A 20467-nucleotide genomic window follows, 5' to 3' on the forward strand; every position below is an offset into this window, starting at 1 on the left:
ACATTCCCATTCTAGTAATGTCCATAATTGATATTTATAACCAACTTGTACATTAACATAATTTTTGAAAATAGCCTTACCCTTAACTTGCCACGACTACCTTGAAATATCCGAACGTATGAAATACGGGATATAACAGGAAATATGATTCAATATAGGTCATAGTTGATATGCTCACAAAGTCAGCTCACTTCCTACCTGTCAGAACTACCTATTCGGCTGAAGATTATGCAAAAGCTCTATCTTAGAGAGATTGTACGACTTCATGGTGTTCCTACAACCATTATTTCAGATAGAGGGTCATAGTTCATAGCTAATTTCTGGAGATCTTTTCAAGATGGATTGGGGACTCAGGTGAGTCTTAGTACTGCTTTCCATCCACAGACAGATGGACAAGCGGAGTGTACTATATAGACGCTTGAAGACATGCTGAGAGCTTGTGTGATTGACTTTCGAGGTATCTAGGATGACCGTTCTACTCTTGTTGAGTTTGCTTATAATAACAGTTACCATTCCAGTATTCAAATGGCTCCTTATGAGGCTTTGTTTGGACGGAGATGTAGATCCCCTATAGGATGGTTTGATGTTGGGGAAAATCAGTTAGTTGGCCAATATTTGATACAGCAAGCAGTTAATAAAGTGAAAGTAATTTGGGAAAGATTGCTAGCGGCTCAGAGTCGATATAAATCCTATGTAGATAACCGACGACGCAAGTTGGAATTTGAAGTAGGCGATTAGGTTTTCCTGAAAATTTCAACTATGAAGGGAGTGATGAGATTTGGCAAGAAAGTTAAGTTGATCCCTCGGTACATCGGACCATATAGAATTATTCGTACAGTAGGTAAGGTGGCATATAAGTTAAAGTTACATTCTGCGTTGGAGTCTGTGCATCCGGTTTTTCCTGTGTCGATGCTTAGTATATGCATTGGGGACCCTTCCAGAATTATACATGTAGATTATGATCAAGTTACCGACCAACTGTCCTACGAAGAAGTTCCCATTGCCATTCTAGCTAGACAAGTACAGAGACTCAGAACCAAAGATGTAGCTTCAGTTAAAGTCTTATGGAGAAAAAATAATAGAGAGGAAATGACATGGGAAGTGGAAAAAGACATGAAGTTCAGGCACCCACATTTATTTCTACCTCCAGAGGAGACTCAGGCAGAGACATCATTGTCCTCAAGTATGCAATGCTTTCTTTGATGCTTTCTTGGTCATGTGTGGCCATGGTTGTTGTTATTGTTGTTGTAGCCTTATGAGGTGATATATTTTGGGTTGCTGTGATAGGATGGTAGTGACATATTACAGGGGGAACTTTGGGGAAAATTTTGTAGAATCCTCAAGAACCTAACATTCGAGGACGAATGTTCCTAAGGGGGAGAGAATATTACATCTCGGAGATTCAGACTGTTGTATTGTGAGTAGACCAACATGAGCTTTAGGTGAACATGAAGTCCCTATGATATTAAAGAGAGTATTTGATGACTTTAAGCATGTACCATAAGATTTTGAAGTCATATGAATCAGTGAAACTAAGTTTGTCGAAGGAAGTGGAATGTAAATCATGTTTGGGAAGGTTTCGCATCAAGTGAGCTATAATTTGTTTAGTAATGTCTTGAGGGGGAGCTATAGGGCCCCTCAGATGGTTAATGAAGTGTTATGAAAGTTTCAATAAGGTTCCAAAATGATTAGGGGCTGAACGAATCGACGAGAATGAGTTTCGGGAAACAAGGGATTGTATGGCCATTTGTACGGACCGTATAAATTATACGGGCTTATACGGCCCGTATAAATGGCTGATCCTCCCCCCCCCCCCCCCCCGTTAGAACAGTTCCAGAAATGGGTGACCCTCTCGTGGGATTATACGATCCATTTATACGGACCGTATAATTTATACGTCTTGTATAATTGGTCATAGATCCGGGTTGGGCAAGATTTCTTTTTGTTGTATATGACCACCGTTGTTCATTTATTTCATTTCCTACATGTTACACCTCTCGTTTTCATCGTAGAAGAACCTATGGTTTCCTAGTCGGGTATGCCTTTGGAATAGAGACCCAAGCCCTAGTTTTGGAGGTAGAAAGTGTCTTACCCCGTGTACAAGGGTACCAGCAGGTATTCTTGGCAATTTACAGGATTGGAAGTTGAACGAATCGAATCAACGCGATCTGAACTGAACCGGAGAAATCTACAGACACCAGTCATTGTCGACGGGTCATCGACATGGTCGACGGACCGTCGTTGTGCCGCGTTGTTGTGTTTCTGCAGCCTTGAAGTTGCAGGCGTAGGTCGACGGAGCAAGTCGACACGTCGACTGGTCCTCAACCCGCTCGTCGAACCGCACTGCTGAAACTTTTTAGTTCCAAGTATAAATATATGGTCCACGACTCTATATCTCATTTTCTATCTTCAAAGCCAGATAAAAACCCTAGTATATTTGCTTTCAACATTTTAGACCGTATTAGTGAAGATTTGGCAAGATCTGAACCCCGTAACCTAAGCTTGTGAAGAAGATGGTTGTTTCTAGGGTTTCTTCACGGTTGTGAAGCTTAGGAAGTTGGAGTTGAAATGATTCTTGGAATCCTAGACCCCTCAAGGTATGTAAATGATTTCTACCCTTATATTTGAGTTGATTATCAAGAGTTTTAGTGATTTTAAGTGAGCTATAATTTGTTTAGTAATGTCTTGAGAGGATACTTATGGAAGTGGTAAGTTGATGAAGGACAAGATAGTGAGTTGGGTTATTTTAAGAGAAGATTGGAAATAGATTTATGTATATTTTGATATATATATATATGTGTTGTCATTGTTGATGTAGGTGTTGTTGTTGATGTTGGATCGAATGAGAAGTTGAAGAGTCGTAAGCTTACAAGGAAATTATTGTCTACAAATCGTTAACCTCTATGTGTATTTAAAGATGGTTAGTAAGCAAGGTAAATCGTCTAATTAAGGCCTATGTTATCTTAATTGTAGACTTACAAGTTCGAGAGGTAGAAGTTGGACGATTGGATATACTTCAAGGTATGTCAAGGCTACCTTTTTTTTCCTTTGGCATGATCCTTTAATATGAGTCGACAAGCGAGTAAGCGAGGTTCCATATTACTCTACTCTTAGAAGCATTGGGAGTACTTCACTCTTTGATGTTCATGTACCCCGTTTATGAGTGTTCCTTCTGTTCATGGGTCCAGTTTTATGTAGCCAGTTTTATGTATAAAGTTTATTCATGCATTGCATTCATTATATATCTATATACATTGACCAGTGACCAGAAGGTGTTATATACGCGAATATCAGATATATGTGGAGTATGAGAAGAGGGATAGGCGTTATACATGCATTACCACCTGATCTGCTGGTGCACCATGATGATGATATGAGAATCAGGCTGCACGTACCGCAGCAATGTATATGATGATGGCTGTAGAGAGGCCGATATGATAAGAGGAGAGAGACAGGTGTTATACACGCACATATATTAGGCGTTATACACACACATATATATAGATGTATGACCTTTATTAATAGGCATGAGCATGCATATTATGCACCCATAGTGGCATCGTCAGTTACACAGATTCATGTAGATACATACAGATACTAGTTCATACAAATACATGCAGATAGTCATTTCAGCTTATGAGTTCAGATCTTATTCATGATTCTTGTATATATATATATATATATATATATGTTGTTCTTACGCCTTACATACTCAGTACATCATCCGTACTAACTTCCCGTTGCTCGGGGGGCTGCGTTCATGCCCGCAGGTTCAGGTAGACCGACAAGTGGTCCAGCTTAGTAGGACTTCTATCCAGCAGTGGTCAGTGCGCTCCATTGATCCGAAGTTGCAGTCTATTTTGGTATGCTAGCCTTTTGAGATGTATATGCATATGTGTATGACGGGGCCCTGTCCTATCCTTTCTACAGCTTTATTCCAGTAGAGGTCTGTAGATAGTTGTGTGTATCAGTCAGATAATGTAGCCTTGTCGGCTTCTATTATTTTGTGTACAGTATATGTAGCAGCCCAGCTAGCTTGCACTGTTCTTTCAGCATGTTTATGTATATGCAGGTTGTACAGAGTTTATGATGTTATCTATCTATGGGGCAGTATAAGATCAGTTTGAGTCACTTGTGGGCCCTTGATGTTCTGTAAGATTCAGATGTGAGTATAGGCGTGTTTGGTCGCTAGAGATCAGACATTCGTCACGACTCATCAGTTTAGGTCGTGACAGAAGTGGTTTCAGAGTAGTTTCGTCCTAGGGTTGTCTACAGACCGTGTCTAGTAGAGTCTTGTTATGGGTGTGTTGTGCACCACTTATAAATAGGAGACTACAGGACATTGAGGATGATATTATTCTTTCCCTCTTAGATCGTGTGATAGAGCCATGTGTTAAGCGTCCGCTTTCTGATGATTTTGTTCTGATTTCAGCGATGCCCTGCAAGAAAGCTACTGCTGCCCAGAAGGGCAAAAGAGCGACAGAAGAGGCCACTAGCCATACTCGGCAAGCTATATAGAGAGGGGCCGTCTGAGACATCGCATACCTCTCCTCTAGAACCTACCCCAGTTCCTCAGTCAGGTGCACCGAGCCAGGATGTGCAGGATGTTGTACAGTTATTGACCAGATTAGTAGCCGCCCAGGCTCAGCGGTAGGGAGTTGGTGTTAACCAGGCAAATAGGGCTGGTAGTTCGAGGGTTAAAACCTTCCTTGGGTTAGGTCCTCCAGGGTTTTCGGTCATAAAGCAAAATATGGACCCCCAGGATTTCATTGATGGTATGCTGAGGACCTTGAGGGTAATTCACGCGGATGAGGTCGAGTCTGTAGAGTTGGCTTCGTATAGGCTTCGTGATATTGCAGTACAGTGGTATCAAACTTGGGAGCTATCTAGGGGAGAGAATGCCCCTCCAGCTATTTGGCGAGAGTTTTCAGATGCTTTCATTCGCCATTATTTACCTCCAGAGGTCTGACGAGCCCGAGTAGACAGGTTTCTGCGAATTGAGCAGGGTAGCATGAGTGCCCAGGAGTATTGCGTGTATTTTGATTCTATGGCTAGGTATGCCCCAGCCATGGTGGCTGAGATGGAGGAAAGAATTCATCGTTTTGTGGCTAGTCTAGGGCCACATTTGATAGATGCTTGTACGACTGCCGCATTACAGCCGGGCATGGATATCTCTCATGTACAGGCGTATGCACAGAATTTAGAGGACCGCAAGCGCCACCGGAGGACAGAACGTGACCGTTACCGGGGAAATAGTTAGAGGTCTAGATCTTGAGAGACCGGGGGTGAGTCTAGGGGAGGACAGAGACAACAGTATCCCCGATATCCATTCCATTCGGTAGGGAGCACACCTCCACAATTTCTAGGTCTGAGGTTTGATCGGTCTTCTTATTCCAGAGTGGGCTAGAGTTCCAGGGTATAAGGCTCTCAGTACCAACCAGAGTCAGGCCAGGTGAGGCCACCCTTGCCACGGTGTACTCAGTGTGGTAAGCTACACGCTGGACAGTGTCGATTGGGATTAGATGGTTGCTATGCTTGTGGTCAGTCAGGCCACAAGATGAGAGATTGCCAGATGAGGGTTGGTATAGGTATGGTTCAGCCTACGAGGTCTATGGCTGGTTCTTCTTCTACAGTACGCCCTTCAGGGAAAGCTTTCCAGACACCGGCAGTACAAGGTAGAGGTAAGAGTGGAGCATCCAGCTCGAGCGGTCCTCAGCACCGCGTATATGCATTAGCCGGTAGGCAGGATCGTGAGACGTCTCCTGATGTTGTTACAGGTATATTATCAGTCTCCTCCTATGATGTGTATGCACTAATTGACCTAGGTTCCACTTTATCATATGTTAAGCCATTTGTAGCTAGCAAGTTTGGGATATAGCCTGAGTCAATTAGACAGTTTGAGGTATCTACCCCAGTTGGAGATCCGGTTATAGCTAGGCGAGTATATCGGGGCTGTATTGTTATAGTTTGTAATTGTCATACCTTAGCGGACCTGATTAAGTTAGATATGATTGATTTTGATGTTATTGTGGGGATTGATTGGCTGGCTTCTTGTTATGCTAACATTGATTGCAGGGCAAAGATAGTTTGATTTCAGTTCCCAGCCGAGCTAGTCCTAGAGTGGAAGGGCAGTGCTTCTTCGCCGAGGGGTAGGTTTATTTCCTACCTTAAAGCAAGGAAGATGATCAGAAAAGGGTACATCTATCACCTGGTTTGGGTTTAGGATGTGCAAGCAGAGTCGCCGACTCTTCAGTCTGTTCCTGTGGTTGATGAGTTTCCAGAAGTGTTTCCAGATGAGTTTCCAAGCATTCCCCCAGAGAGAGAGAGATTGATTTTACTATTGATCTATTTCCAGATACTCAGTCGATATCTATTCCTCCTTATAGGATGGCACCTACGGAGTTGAAAGAATTGAAGGAGCAGTTGAAAGATTTGCTAGAGAAGGGCTTTATTAGGCCCAGCACATCACCGTAGGGAGCACCGGTATTATTTGTAAGAAAGAAGGATGGCTCTTTGCGAATGTATATTGATTATAAGCAATTGAATAAAGTGACTGTAAAGAATAAGTATCCGCTTTCCAGGATCAATGATTTATTTAACCAGTTGCAAGGCGCTAAATATTTCTCGAAGATAGACTTGAGATCAGGATACCACCAGGTTAGGGTGAAGGAAGAGGACATTCTGAAGACGGCATTCCGGACTAGATATGGCCACTACGAGTTCTGTGTTATGTCGTCCGGGCTAACTAATGCCCCAGTCGTATTCATGAATTTGATGAATTGTGTATTCAGAGCCTTCCTAGATTTGTTCGTGATTGTGTTTATAGATGATATTCTTGTTTATTCACCATCAGAGGTTGATAATGCAGAACATCTATGAGCAGTGCTTGGAGTTATTCGAAAAAAAGAGCTATATGCCAAGTTTTCCAAGTGTGAGTTCTGGTTGAACTCTGTGGCTTTTCTGGGTCACATTATTTCAGAGGAAGGCGTTAGAGTGGATGCCCAAAATATTGAGGCTGTGAAGAATTGGCAAAGGCCTACGACACCAACGGAGATACGCAGTTTCTTGGGCTTGGCAGGTTATTATAGAAGGTTTGTAGAAGGATTTTCCTCTCTTTCAGCCCCATTGACTAAGTTGACTCAGAAATCGGCTAAGTTCCAATGGACAGATACTTGTGAGCAGAGTTTCCAAACGTTGAAGGATAAGTTCACTTCAGCATCTATTTTGATTCTTCCAGAATGAGCAGATAGCTATGTGGTATATTGTGATGCTTCAAGCATTAGATTGGGTTGTGTGTTACTGCAACACGGTAAGGTTGTCTCTTATGCTTCCAGACAGCTGAAGAAGCACGAGAAGAATTACCCAACCCATGATCTTGAGCTAGCGACAATGATTCATGCTTTGAAAATATGGAGGCACTACTTATACGGTGTCCATGTTGATATCTATACTGATCATAAAAGTCTCCAGTACATCTTTAAGCAGAAAGACTTGAATTTGCGTCAGAGGCAGTGGCTAGAGTTGCTGAAAGACTATGATGTGGATATTCTTACCATCCCGGGAAAGCTAATGTAGTAGCCGATGCCCTCAGTCGTAAATCTATGGGCAGCTTATCACATGTGCCACCAGAAAGAAGAGAAATAGCCCATGAAGTTCATCGATTAGCAAGCCTCGGAGTTCGATTGATAGATTCAGGTGATGCAGGAGTTACTATTCAAGACACAGCAGTGTCATCTTTGGTAGCAGAAATAAAAAACGTCAGCACAAAGACCCTGTCCTAGTTCATTACCGAGATACAACACCTCAGAAAGAAAAGACACCCTTTGTGATTACAGGTGATGGAGTACTCAGGTATCGAGGTAGATTATGTGTTTCTAATGTTGCAGGACTCCATCAGCAGGTTATGGGGAAGGCACATTATTCTCGCTATTCTATTCATCCAGGCTCAACAAAGATGTACCGTGATCTCAAGGAAGTTTATTGGTGGGATCGTATGAAAAGAGAAATAGCAGAATTTGTTGCTAAGTGTCCAAATTGTCAGTAGGTCAAAATAGAACACCAGAAGCCTGGAGGTCTATTACAAGCTATTAAGATTCCGACATGGAAGTGGTAGGTAATTAACATAGATTTTATTGCAGGTTTTCCCCATACTCAGCGGAAGTATGATTCAATATAGGTCATAGTTGATAGGCTCACGAAGTCAGCCTATTTCCCGCTTGTCAGAACTACTTATACAACCAAAGATTATGCAAAGCTTTATCTTAAAGAAATTGTACGACTTCACGGTGTTCCTACAGCCATTATCTCAGATAGGGGGACATAGTTCACAGCTAATTTCTGGAAGTTTACTATTTTTCATCCGCAGATAGATGGACAAGCGGAGCGTACTATACAGACACTTGAAGAAATGTTGAGAGCTTGTGTGCTTGATTGTCAAGGCAGTTGGGATGATCATCTGCCTTTTATCGAGTTTGCATATAACAACAGTTACCATTCCAGTATTCAGATGGCTCCGTATGAGGCCTTATATGGGCGGAGATGTAGATCGCCCATAGGATGGTTTGGTGCCGGGAAAAATCAGTTAGTAGGCCCAGACTTAATTCAGCATGCAGTTGATAAGATGAAAATGATCCGAGAAAGGCTACTAGCAGCACAGAGTCCACAGAAATCCTACGCGGATAATCGGCGACGCAAGTTAGAGTTTGAGGTAGATGATTGGGTTTTCCTAAAAGTTTCACCTATGAAAGGAGTGATGAGGTTTGGTAAGAAGGGTAAGTTGAGCCCTCGATATATTGGGCCATATAAGATCATTCTTACTGTGGGTAAGGTGACATATGAGCTAGAATTTCCTTCTGAGTTGAAGTCTGTAAATCCGGTATTTCATGTGTTTATGCTTCGTAAATGCGTCAGAGATCCTTCAAGAGTTTTGCCAGTAGATGACATCCAGGTGACCAAGCAGTTATCATACAAAGAGGTTCCAGTACCTATATTGGACAGACAGGTTCGTCGGTTGCGAACCAAGGATATAGTTTTCGTTAATGTTTTGTTGAGGAATAAGAATGTTGAGGAAGTGACTTGGCAAGCGGAAGAAGTAATGAAGATTAAGTACCCCACAATTGTTTCCAGCAGTATAGGAGGTTCAGTCTGAGGCATCATCTCCACCAGGTATTATTTCATTTTCAGTTATCGTAATTGGTCGTATGAGGCCATGGTATTGTATGTTGTAGTATATGGCCCTGTGTGGCAGTATTTTGGGTTGCTGTGTGCAGGTTGAATTGTATATTTACAAGGGAAACTCTGCTGAAATTTTTATAACCCATGATTGTTTGAACATTCGAGGTCGAACGTTCCTAAGGGGGAGAATGTTACACCTCTCGTTTTCATCGTAGGAGAACTTATGGTTTCCTAGTCGAGTATGCCATTGGAATAGAGACCCAGCCCGAGTTTTGGAGGTAGAGTCTTACCCCATGTACAAGGGTACCAGCAGGCATTCCTGGCAATTTACAGGATTGGAAGTTGAACGAATCGAATCAACGCGATCTGAACTGAATCGGAGAAATCTACAGACACCATTAATTGTCGACGCATCGTCGACGTGGTCGACGGACCGTCATTGTGCGACATTGTTGTGTTTCCGCAGCCTTGAATCTGCAGGCGCAGGTCGACGGACCGTCGACATGTCGACGGGTCGTCGAAATGTCGACAGGTCGTCGACCCGATCGTCGAACCGCACCGCTGTAACTTTTTAGTTCTAAGTAAAAATAGGTGGTCCATGACTCTATTTCTCATTTTCTCTCTTCCAAGTCAGATAAAAACCCTAGTATATTTGTTTCCAACATTTTAGACCATATTAATGAAGATTTGGCAAGATCTGAAGCCCGTAAACCCAAGCTTGTGAAGAAAAAGGTTGTTTCTAGGGTTTCTTCAAGGTTGTGAAGCTTAGGAAGTTGGAGTTGAAGTGATTCTTGGAATAATAGACCCCTCAAGGTATGTAAATGATTTCTACCCTTATATTTGAGTTGATTATCAAGAGTTTTAGTGGATACTCATGGAAGTGGTAAGTTAATGAAGGGTAAGATAGTGCTTTGGCGTTATTTTAAGAGACGATTGGAAATGGATTTAAGTATATTTTATATATATGTGTTGTCATTGTTGATGTGGGTATTGTAGCTTATGTTGGATCGAATGAGAAGTTGAAGAGTTGTAAGCTTACAAGGAAATTATTGTCTACAAATCATTAAGCTCTATGTGTATTTAAAGATGGTTAGTAAGAAAGGTAAATAGTCAAATTAAGGCCTATGTTATCTTAATTGTAGACTTACAAGTTCAAGAGGTACAAGTTGGATGATTGGATATACTTCAAGGTATGTTAAGCTACTTTTTTTTTCCTTAGGCATGATCCTATGATATGAGCCAACAAGCGAGTAAGTGAGCTTCCATATTACTCTACTCTTAGAAGCATTAGGAGTACTTCAGTCTTTGGTGTTCATGTACCCCGTTTATGAGTGTTCCTTCTGTTCATGGGTCCAGTTTTATATAGCCAGTTCTATGTATACAGTTTATTTATGCATTGCATTCATTATATATCTATGTACATTGACCCGTGACCAGAAGGTGTTATATACGCGAATATCAGCTATATGTGGAGTATGAGAAGAGGGATAGGCATTATACACGCATTACCACCTGATCAGCTGGTGCACCATGATGATGATATGAGAATCAGGATGTACGTGCCGCAGCAATGTACATGATGATAGCCGCAGAGAGGCCGATATGATATGAGGAAAGAGACAGGCGTTATACACGCACATATATCAGGCGTTATACACGCATATATATATATATATATATATAGATGTACGGCCTTCATTGATAAGCATGAGCATGCATATTATGCGCCCATAGTGGCATTGTCAGTTACACAGATTCATGTAGATACATACAGATACTAGTTCATATAAGTACATGCAGATAGTCATTTCAGCTTATGAGTTCAGATCTTATTCATGATTCTTGTATCTATATATATGTTGTTCTTATGCCTTACATACTCAGTACATTATCCGTACTAACTCCCCATTGCTCGGGTGGCTGCATTCATGCCCGCAGGTTCAGCTAGACAGACAGTTGGTCCAGCTTAGTAGGACTTCTATCCACCAGTGGTCAGTGCGCTCCATTGATCCGGAGTTGCAGTCTATTTTGTTATGCTAGCCTTTTGAGATGTATATGCATATGGGTATGACCGGGACCTGTCCCGTCCTTTCTACAGCTTTTATTCCAGTAGAGGTTTGTAGACAGTTGTGTGTATTAGTCAGATGATGTAGCCTTGTCGGCTTCTATTCTTTTGTGTACAGTATATGTAGCAACCTAGCTGGCTTGCACTATTCTTTCAGCATGTTTATGTATATGCAGGTTGTACAGAGTTTATGATGCTATCTATTTATGGGGAAGTATGAGATCAGTTTGAGTCACTTGTGGGCCCTTGATGTTCAGTAAGATTCAGATGTGAGTATAGGGTGATTTGTTGATAGAGGTCAAACACTCATCACGACTCATCGGATTGGGTCGTGATACTACATTTCCCCAAGCCTTGAGAGCTCTAGAACCTTCTCCTTACCATATTTAATAAAACCCAAGTGAAATCAAGGATCGAGAAGTAAAAATCAAGAGAATCAAGTGTTGGAAGACCCGCTAGGATTTGGAGAATTCAAGAATTCCTTGGGTGTTGAAGTTAGGGTTTCACTTAAGTGGAATAATTTGATCCAAGTCTTGTTCTCAAGTTATAAAAGGTTAGTTTTCATGTCTATCTTCGTATTATTGAGAATGTTTGGTTGAAATCTACTTGTTTGAGAAAAGAAAGTGAAAAGGGAAGTTCAAATGTGGATTTGATGATATTAGGAGTAGTAGATTAACTTGAGTTGTAATTGTTTGAGTACTTTGGGTATAATCTTGCTATGAATGGTAGTAATGATGATGAGAAAGTGTGGTATGCAAGTGTATATAGAGTTGTATTGAAATTATTGTTGTGTGTTGATTATGAAAAGGATTTTTGGGCATGTAATGAAGTCTCTTAATTACGAAATTGATGATAATGTTATTTTTGATTGGGGCTTGTTTTATGATATAGTGGAAGTTGATAAAATAGGGGAAATGCAGCCCAAAATTTGCCAATTAGTTAATTATGCTACTTTGGACTTGAGAGTGTTTCAAGACTTAACGTTAGTATGATCCTTTTGAATGTAGACCTTGCGAACGTGGAAGGAGAATGTTAAGCGATTAAGGAGACGTTAAGGTATGTTAAGGCTGACCTTTCTTTCATTTTTGGCATGATCTTATGATATGAACTAACAAGCGAGTAAACGAGCTTCCATAATACTCTACTCTTAGAAGTACTAGGAGAACTTCAGTCATTGATGTTCCTATACCTCACTATGATTGTTCCTTCTTTTCATGGGTCATTGATGATGTTAGCTCAAAGGATGTTCCTTGGAGGTAGTACGACCTTATGTCACTCCGAGATTTCTACGTATCCAGTTTGGTCATGCATTGCATTCATTTATATATATGCACATTGACCTATGACCAAAAGGCGTTATATACGCGTATATTATATGTATATGGGGTTTGGGGAAAGGGATAGGCGTTATATACGCATTACTACCTGATCAGCTGGTGCACATAGATAATGATCTATGGATCGGGCTGCACGTTCCGCAGCAATATATATATGATGATGATATATGGACCGAGCCGTACGTTCGTTGGTACTAACATATGATATATGGATCGGGAAATACGTTCCTCGGCATTAATAGCCATATTATGACCTATGCATATCATACGCCCTGCGAGGCACTTTCTTGTTAAACAAATGTTCCAGATGTTCAGTTACAGATGCATTCAGATATGGAGATTTAGTTTTCCTATTCCATATGTCTCTCATGATTCTTATGTGCTTGATATTCTTATGTCTTACATACTCAGTACATTATCCGTACTGACTCCCCTATTTCTTGCGGGACAGCGTTCATGCCCGCAGGTACAGGTAGACGGACAAGTGGTCCCGCTCAGTAAGATCTTTACTCAGCAGTAGTTGTTGCACTCCATTTGATCCGGAGCTTCAGTTTATTTTGGTATGCCATTCTTTTGGAGATGTATATGCATATGGGTATGACGGGGCCCTATCCCATCCTTTCTACAGTTTTCTATTCCATTAGAGGTCTGTAGACAGTTGTATGCATTTGATAGATGATGTAGCCTTGTCGGCTCCTACTCTTTTGTGTACAGTATATGTAGCGGCCTAGTCGTCTTGCACTATACTCATATATATATATATATATATATATATATATATATATATATATATATATATATATATATATATATATGAGTACAGTTTGTACAGAATTCATGATTTCATCCTTTCATGGGTCAGTATAGCTCAAAGTGAGTGATTTGCGGGCCCTCGTTATCCAGGTACGAGTATAGGGGTGCTTGGCCATTAGGGATCAAGCACTCGTCATGACTCACTGGCATGGGTCGTGACACAAAAACATCTAAATTGATGCGATGGCATCACGAAGAACGGAATAGAGATGGAGTTCTACGATATCATGCAGATTCAGAAGCTTGAAAAGCTTTTGACACTAGACATTTAAAATTCGCTAAAGATTCCCGCAATGGTCGCCTAGGATTAGCTAGTTAAATGTGTCGATGAAGGTGAATGCATGGTCAGTTATAGCAACTATATAATTGTCTTCACCAGCACTCGACACAAATGTCGGTAAAGGCTTTAGCGACACTGGATCCAATGGCATTTACTCAATTGCCGGTAAATACTTTTGCGGGAATAAATATTGACGCTAAAAGGGAAGTGTATTGCCACTAAAAGCCTCTTTTGGTATAGTGTGTGACATTGGAAGTTAATGTAATACTATCTGTGAAGGAGGAATTGGAAGTACAAGTGGCACATGTACTCAGAGAAAGAAGCACATTGGTGGATTATTTCACTAACTTGGTTTTTGATTTTGCATGTGTATACGGTAAAAATCAGACTTACGCTAGACCGGTGAGACCGGGAATCGAGCGAAGAAAGAAACAAGCACGAGCATGAAGAATTTCCTTCGGACCGGAGATATCGCACTAGAAGTGGTTGATCAGAAGAAAGCGAAGGAAAGCGTTTAGTCCGGTTTCTCCATAGCCGAGTTGATCGTGGCCGTTGGTCCGGGTGATCATGGTCGTTGGTCTGGGTGATTAATTACACAATTTCCACGCGTCAAGACCGTTCTACCACATTGTACTGCCAATCGTACGAGTGTCAAACCGTACGACCCAACCTTATCCTCTTAGGATTTTCTTTATTCAAAAGGGTTTTATGTTGTACAAGGCCCACAAGGCAAAACTATAAATAGGAGGCATTACCCTACTTTCAAGGGTTGGTTTTTTCAGATCTAGAATATTATAATAGCAAAATATATAAAATCTCTCTCTCTCTCTCTCTCTCTCTGATATTGGTCAGGATTTGTGTGTTCTTCTTTAGCTTTATTTACTCGTCCAATACTCAAATATTATTTAATACATATATTCAGTGTAAATCACTGATTTCGATTCACTTGCTCACAGCAAATCCATATACATTTTATTCCAACCAAATAGATTAAAGCTCATCCACATATCCTATACCTCACTTACAAATTCAATTGATTACCTAAATTCGGGGTAAACAGTTTGGCGCCCACCGTGGGGCTAGGATAATAGTGGTCTTTGATCTTGGTTTCTATCTCCTACCTGTTAGGATCGAAAAAATCTTCGGCTCGTCTCTGTGAAAACGGACCAAATGGCAAACAGTGGACAATCTGGTCACGTCAACAACAACGATATCGTGGCCGAAAATGAAGAAAGTGGGCCATGGGGATTACCAGCAAATCCAGTCAACCCAAACCCCATTAATTCGAGGGGGGGTCTCAACCGGCAAAACACCATGAATCAGGATAATGCCGCCCGCCGGCCACCGATCCTTTAAATACTCACAATTTAATTACTTTGTCCCGGACACAAGGCCAGAAAGTACCGGATACCCCGGATGATAATATTGACTTACGTTTAATTTTTGAAATGTTGCAGGAACAGAGGGCAGCTATTGTCGAACAAGGAGTCGCAATAGCTCAGTTGCAAAGCAAAAACGATAAAACGACCCTGGAGAGGGCGAAAGGTGTTGCCGAACCCAGAAAGGACGAGATGCGGATGGTCGAGAGTAATGGGTCCGGAGCTGGTTCATCCACCGAAGTTCTGAGAATGCTCGAAACATTAGCGAAGCGGGTAAACTCGACTGAGAAGAGGGTGAAAACATATAACTCTCGGGTGGACCAGATCCCGGAGGCTCCGCCTATTTTGAAAGGACCGGATTCGAAGAGGTACATTCAGAGGCCTTTTCCTCCGAGTACGGCTCTGAAATTGATCCCGAAGAGGTTCAAAATGCCGGATATCCAGAAATATGACGACACAACGGACCCCTAGGAACACGTGACTTCATACACTTGTGCCATTAAAGGCAATGATGTTGAAGAGGATGAAATTGAATTTGTGTTGTTGAAAAAGTTTAGGGAAACTCTGTCGAAGGGAGCATTGACTTGGTACGATCATCTGCCTGAGCATTCAATCACTTCTTTCGAAATGCTCGCCGATGCGTTCATAAAAGCTCATGCCGGTGCCAAAAAGGTGCAGGCCCGTAAGGCAGATAAATTCCGTATAGCCCAAAAGGATGACGAGTTATTGCATGAATTTGTCAATCGATTCCAAAGGGAACGAATGGAGCTCCCTCCGGTTCTGGAGGAATGGGCTGCACAAGCTTTCACTAAAGGGCTCAATCCTCGGAGCTCGACGACCTCGTTCAAACTAAAGGAAAACTTACTGGAATACGAGGCTGTGACCTGGGTGGATATCCATAACAGATACGAATCAAAGATCTGGGTAGAGGATGACCAACTCAAGCTCCCCCCGAGGCCCGTGAGTATCAACAAAAGCTCGGAGAGATCGCAAAAAAATTACGAGCCGGAGTCCCGACCATCGAGGGAAAGGTATCTATCATACTCTCATTCGGAAAGGCCAAGCTTCAGATTAGAGAAATCTAGGGTTGGCCCGAGTCAATTCTCCAGTCGGGGTGATAAACGGGCCGAGCGCCCGTTGAACAGTCGAGGTCTCTCATTTAGGAGCGATGCTGGAAGCTCGGCCAGCAACAAAGACTTGCCGAGGATATCGGAGTACAACTTCAACGTCAACACTTCGGACCTCGTCTCGGCTATTGGTCGTATCGCAGATGCAAGATGGCCGAGACCACTAAGGTCAGCCCCGGGCCAACGGGACCCGAGCGTGATGTGTGAATATCATGGAACCCATGGACACAGAACTGAGGATTGTTGCTAGCTAAGAGAGGATGTGGCTCAGTTATTGAAGAATGGCCATCTCCGAGAATTTCTAAGTGAACGAGCTAAAGGTCACTACAAGGAAAGGGAGTCTCATAAACGGGCTGAACCAGTAAAACCTCAGCATATAATCAACATGATAATCGGGGGTATCAATACCCCGTGAGGGCCGGTGATGAAATGGACGAAGGTATCTATTGTGCGTGAGAAGCGCATCCGGGATTACTTACCCGAGGGTTCCATCTCTTTCAGCAACGAGGATGCAGAAGGCATCATTCAACTGCACAATGATGCATTGGTAATCTCTATACTTATTTTTAAATCATAAGTTAAACGTATTTTGATTGACCCAGGTAGCTCAGCTAACATCATCCGGTGGAGAGTGGTCGAACAGCTAAGGCTACTCAATCAGATCGTACCGGTAGCCCGAGTTCTCAGCGGGTTCAACATGGCGAGCGAAACCACGAAGGGGGAGATCTCTTTGCCGGTCAACATTGATGACACTATCCAGCAAACGGTGTTCTATGTAATCGAAGGAGATATAAAGTATAATGCATTGTTGGGTAGACCTTGGATACATAACATGAGGGTCGTGCCGTCGACATTACATCAGCTGCTGAAATTCCCGACCCCAGAGGGGATAAAAAACATTCGAGGTGAACAGCCCGATGTAAGGGAGATGTTCACGGTCGAGGAAGCGACACCTCTACCCAAAAAATTGGATCAAAAGGAAGAAGATTCAACTGGGGGCAAGGACACCATAGCAACTAAAGCACACAGGGTTGGATCCGGGATATCAAGAGGATGATTTTGGTGTACCCAGATCATTCGTCTTGCCGGATGACTCGGATGCAACCAAGTGAACAGCAGAGGAGTTGGAACAAATCACCTTGTTCGAATATCTACCAGACAGAAAGGTATACCTGGACACGGGGTTAACCTCGGAGCTCAGGAACAAGTTAATTAAATTTCTTCGAGCCAAAGCCGATTGCTTCGCATGGTCCCATATAGATATGACAGGTGTGCCACCGGAAGTAACAACTCACAAGCTCAGCTTAGACGAGAGGTTTCCCCCGGTGAAGCAGAAGAGAAGGCCCATGGCAGAGGCAAAACACGCCTTCGTAAAGGATGAAGTAACGAAGCTTTTAAAAATAGACTCTATCCAGGAGGTAAATTACTCGGACTGGCTAGCTAACGTAGTAGTGGTGCCGAAAAAAGGTAATAAATTTCGAATGTGTGTTGATTATAAGGATATAAACAAATCATGCCCGAAGGATTCATTTCCGTTGCCTCACATCGATAGAATGATCGATGCGACGGTCGGGAATGAGATGTTAAGTTTTCTCGATGCTTACTCCGGGTATAACCAAATCCGGATGCACCTGGAGGATAAAGAAAAAACATCCTTTATTACCCAGTATGGGACTTACTGTTACAATGTCTTGCCTTTTGGATTAAAAAATGCCGGTGCAACTTACCAACGCCTAGTTAATGAAATGTTTGAAGAACAAATAGGGAAAACAATAGAAGTTTATATTGACGACATGGTGGTTAAGTCCCTGGAAACAGAGGACCATTTAAAGCATTTGCAGGAAACCTTCGATTTACTCCGCAAGTACAACATTAAGCTTAACCCGAAAAAATATGCCTTCGGTGTCCGGTCTGGTAAATTTTTAGGTTTCATGGTGTCAAACCGGGGGATTGAAATCAACCCGGATAAGATCAAAGCCATCGAGGATATTGAGGTGGTGAAACGTCAAAGGAGTGCAGAGGCTCACCGGAAGGATAGCGGCGCTGAGTCGTTTCATATTGAGGTCCTCGGATAAGAGTCACCGCTTTTTCTCCTTACTAAGGAAGAAGAACGACTTCGTTTGGACACCGGAGTGTCAAAGAGCTTTGCAAGAATTGAAAAGGTACTTGTCCAGCCCGCCTCTACTGCACACACCAAAAGCGGACGAGCAGCTTTTTCTCTACCTTGCTGCCTCCGAGGTAGCGGTAAGTGGTGTTTTGGTCCGAGAAGAATCAGGTACGCAATTCCCTATATATTATGTGAGTAGAACTTTGGAGGATGTGGAGACCCATTATCCCCACTAGAAAAAGTTTGCATTGGCATTGGTAAGTGCTTCTAGAAAGCTCAAGCCTTACTTTCAATGCCATCCGATATGTGTAGTGACTACTTACCCCCTAAAGGACATCATGCATAAACCGGAATTATCGAGTAGACTAACTAAATGGGTCGTAGAGATTAGCAGATATGATACCAAATACAAGCCTCGGACGGCCATTAAGTCCCAGATCTTGGTCGATTTTATGGCGGACTACACCCCGGCTATGGTCCCCGGGGTTGAGAAAGAACTTCTGCTAACCTCGGGGAAAGATTCGGGTATTTGGTCGCTACACACGGACGGAGCCTCGAACCTCAAAGGTTCCGGGCTAGGAATCGTCCTTAGAACCCCCGCCAGGGATGTCGTTCGACAATCCATTAGAACTGTTAAATTGACTAACAATGAAGCCGAGTATGAGGCTATGATTGCAGGTTTTGAATTAGCCCGGAGTATGGGGGCCGAAATAATTGAAGCAAAGTGCGACTCTCTCTTGGTCGTTAACCAGGTGAATGGCGTCTTCGAGGTCAAGGACGAACGGATGCAAAGGTATCTGGAATAAATCAAAGTGATACTACACCGGTTTAAATAATAGACCATGCAGCATGTGCCCAGGGAGCAGAACAGCGAAGCCGATGCATTGGCCAACTTGGGATCTTCAGTCGAAGGGGAAGAAATCAACCCCGGGACTATGGTGCGCTTGATGAATTCAGCGATAGAAAACGGACATGCTGAAATAAACACAATAAGTTTAACTTGGGATTGGCACAACAAGTACATCGACTACTTGCGAGATGGAAAGCTCCCGAGTGACCCAAAAGAATCACGGTCGCTAAGGACGAAAGCTGCGCGTTTCTGCTTGGTAGATAGCCAATTGTATCGACAGTCTTTCTTCAGACCCCTGGCCAAGTGTTTGGGTCCAGAAGAAATGGAGTATGTGATAAGAGAAGTGCACGAGGGGACCTGCGGCAATCACTCCGGTGTTGAAGCCTTGGTCCGAAAAATTATCAGAGTCGGTTACTACTGGAACCGGATGGAGGAAGATTCGAAGATTTTTATCCGGAAATGTGATGGGTGTCAAAGACATGCTCCGATGATTCATCAGCCCGGGGAGTTGCTGCATTCAGTGATGTCACCTTGGCCCTTCATGAAGTGGGGAATGGACATTGTTGGTCCATTACCATGGGCACCAGGTAAAGCCCGTTTTATTTTGTTTATGACTGACTATTTCTCCAAATGGGTTGAGGCGCAGGCCTTCGAAAAGATTAGAGAGAAGGAAGTTATTGATTGATGTGGGACCATTTCATTTGTCGTTTCGGCATCCCGGCCGAGATAACTTGTGATAATGGTCCTCAGTTCGTTGGCGGCAAAGTCAATGATTTCCTCGAAGGGTTGAAGATCAAGAAAATCACGTCAACTCCATATCACCCGTGTGCAAACGGACAGGCGGAATCCACGAATAAAATAATAATTCAAAATCTGAGGAAAAGACTTGAAACATCAAAGCATCACTGGAGGGAAGTACTACCGGAGGTATTGTGGGCTTAGAGAACCACATCGAAATCAAGCACGGGAGAAACACCTTTCTCGTTGGTCTACGGGGCCGAAGACCTCATTCCCGTGGAAGTTGGTGAACCGAGTCTCCGATTCAGGTACACCACCGAGGAGTCAAATGAGGAGGCCATGGCCGTAAAACTCGATCTCACAGATGAACTTCACGAAAACACGTTGGTCCGTATTGCAACTCAGAAGCAGAGAATGGAAAGGTACTATAACCGGAGGGCTAATTTTTGACATTTCTGAGTTGGGTTCTTGGTGCTTCGGAAAGTTACCTTGAACATCAAGAATCCCAACGATGAAAAACTGGGTCTGAACTGGGAAGGGTCGTACAAGATAACCAAGGTAACGGGCAAAGGATTATATCAGCTGGAATCCATGGAC

At 42.7% G+C, this 20467-nt stretch overlaps 1 protein-coding gene across 1 annotated transcript; it reads left to right on the top strand.

Moving 5' to 3' along the window:
- Positions 1-525: 525 nt before the first annotated feature.
- LOC132628522 (uncharacterized) lies at positions 526-9148 on the top strand. Its single transcript, XM_060344302.1, has 5 exons — positions 526-645; positions 4433-4580; positions 5398-5452; positions 5550-5675; positions 8911-9148. The coding sequence occupies exons 1-5, from the start codon at positions 526-528 to the stop codon at positions 9146-9148; spliced, it is 687 nt and encodes a 228-aa protein (XP_060200285.1).
- The last annotated feature ends 11319 nt before the right edge of the window (positions 9149-20467 follow it).

This window comes from Lycium barbarum, chromosome 2, assembly GCF_019175385.1.
Source record: "Lycium barbarum isolate Lr01 chromosome 2, ASM1917538v2, whole genome shotgun sequence".
Taxonomy (NCBI): Eukaryota; Viridiplantae; Streptophyta; class Magnoliopsida; order Solanales; family Solanaceae; genus Lycium; species Lycium barbarum.

Excerpts from the sequence above, each read along its gene's own strand:
- LOC132628522 (XM_060344302.1), top strand. The coding sequence starts at position 526 with ATGGCTCCTTATGAGGCTTTGTTTGGACGGAGATGTAGATCCCCTATA. Across the intron at positions 4,581-5,397 it reads TACCCCAGTTCCTCAGTCAG|AGTGGGCTAGAGTTCCAGGG; the intron begins GTGCACCGAGCC and ends TTCTTATTCCAG. Across the intron at positions 5,676-8,910 it reads CCAGACACCGGCAGTACAAG|AGATCCTTCAAGAGTTTTGC; the intron begins GTAGAGGTAAGA and ends TAAATGCGTCAG.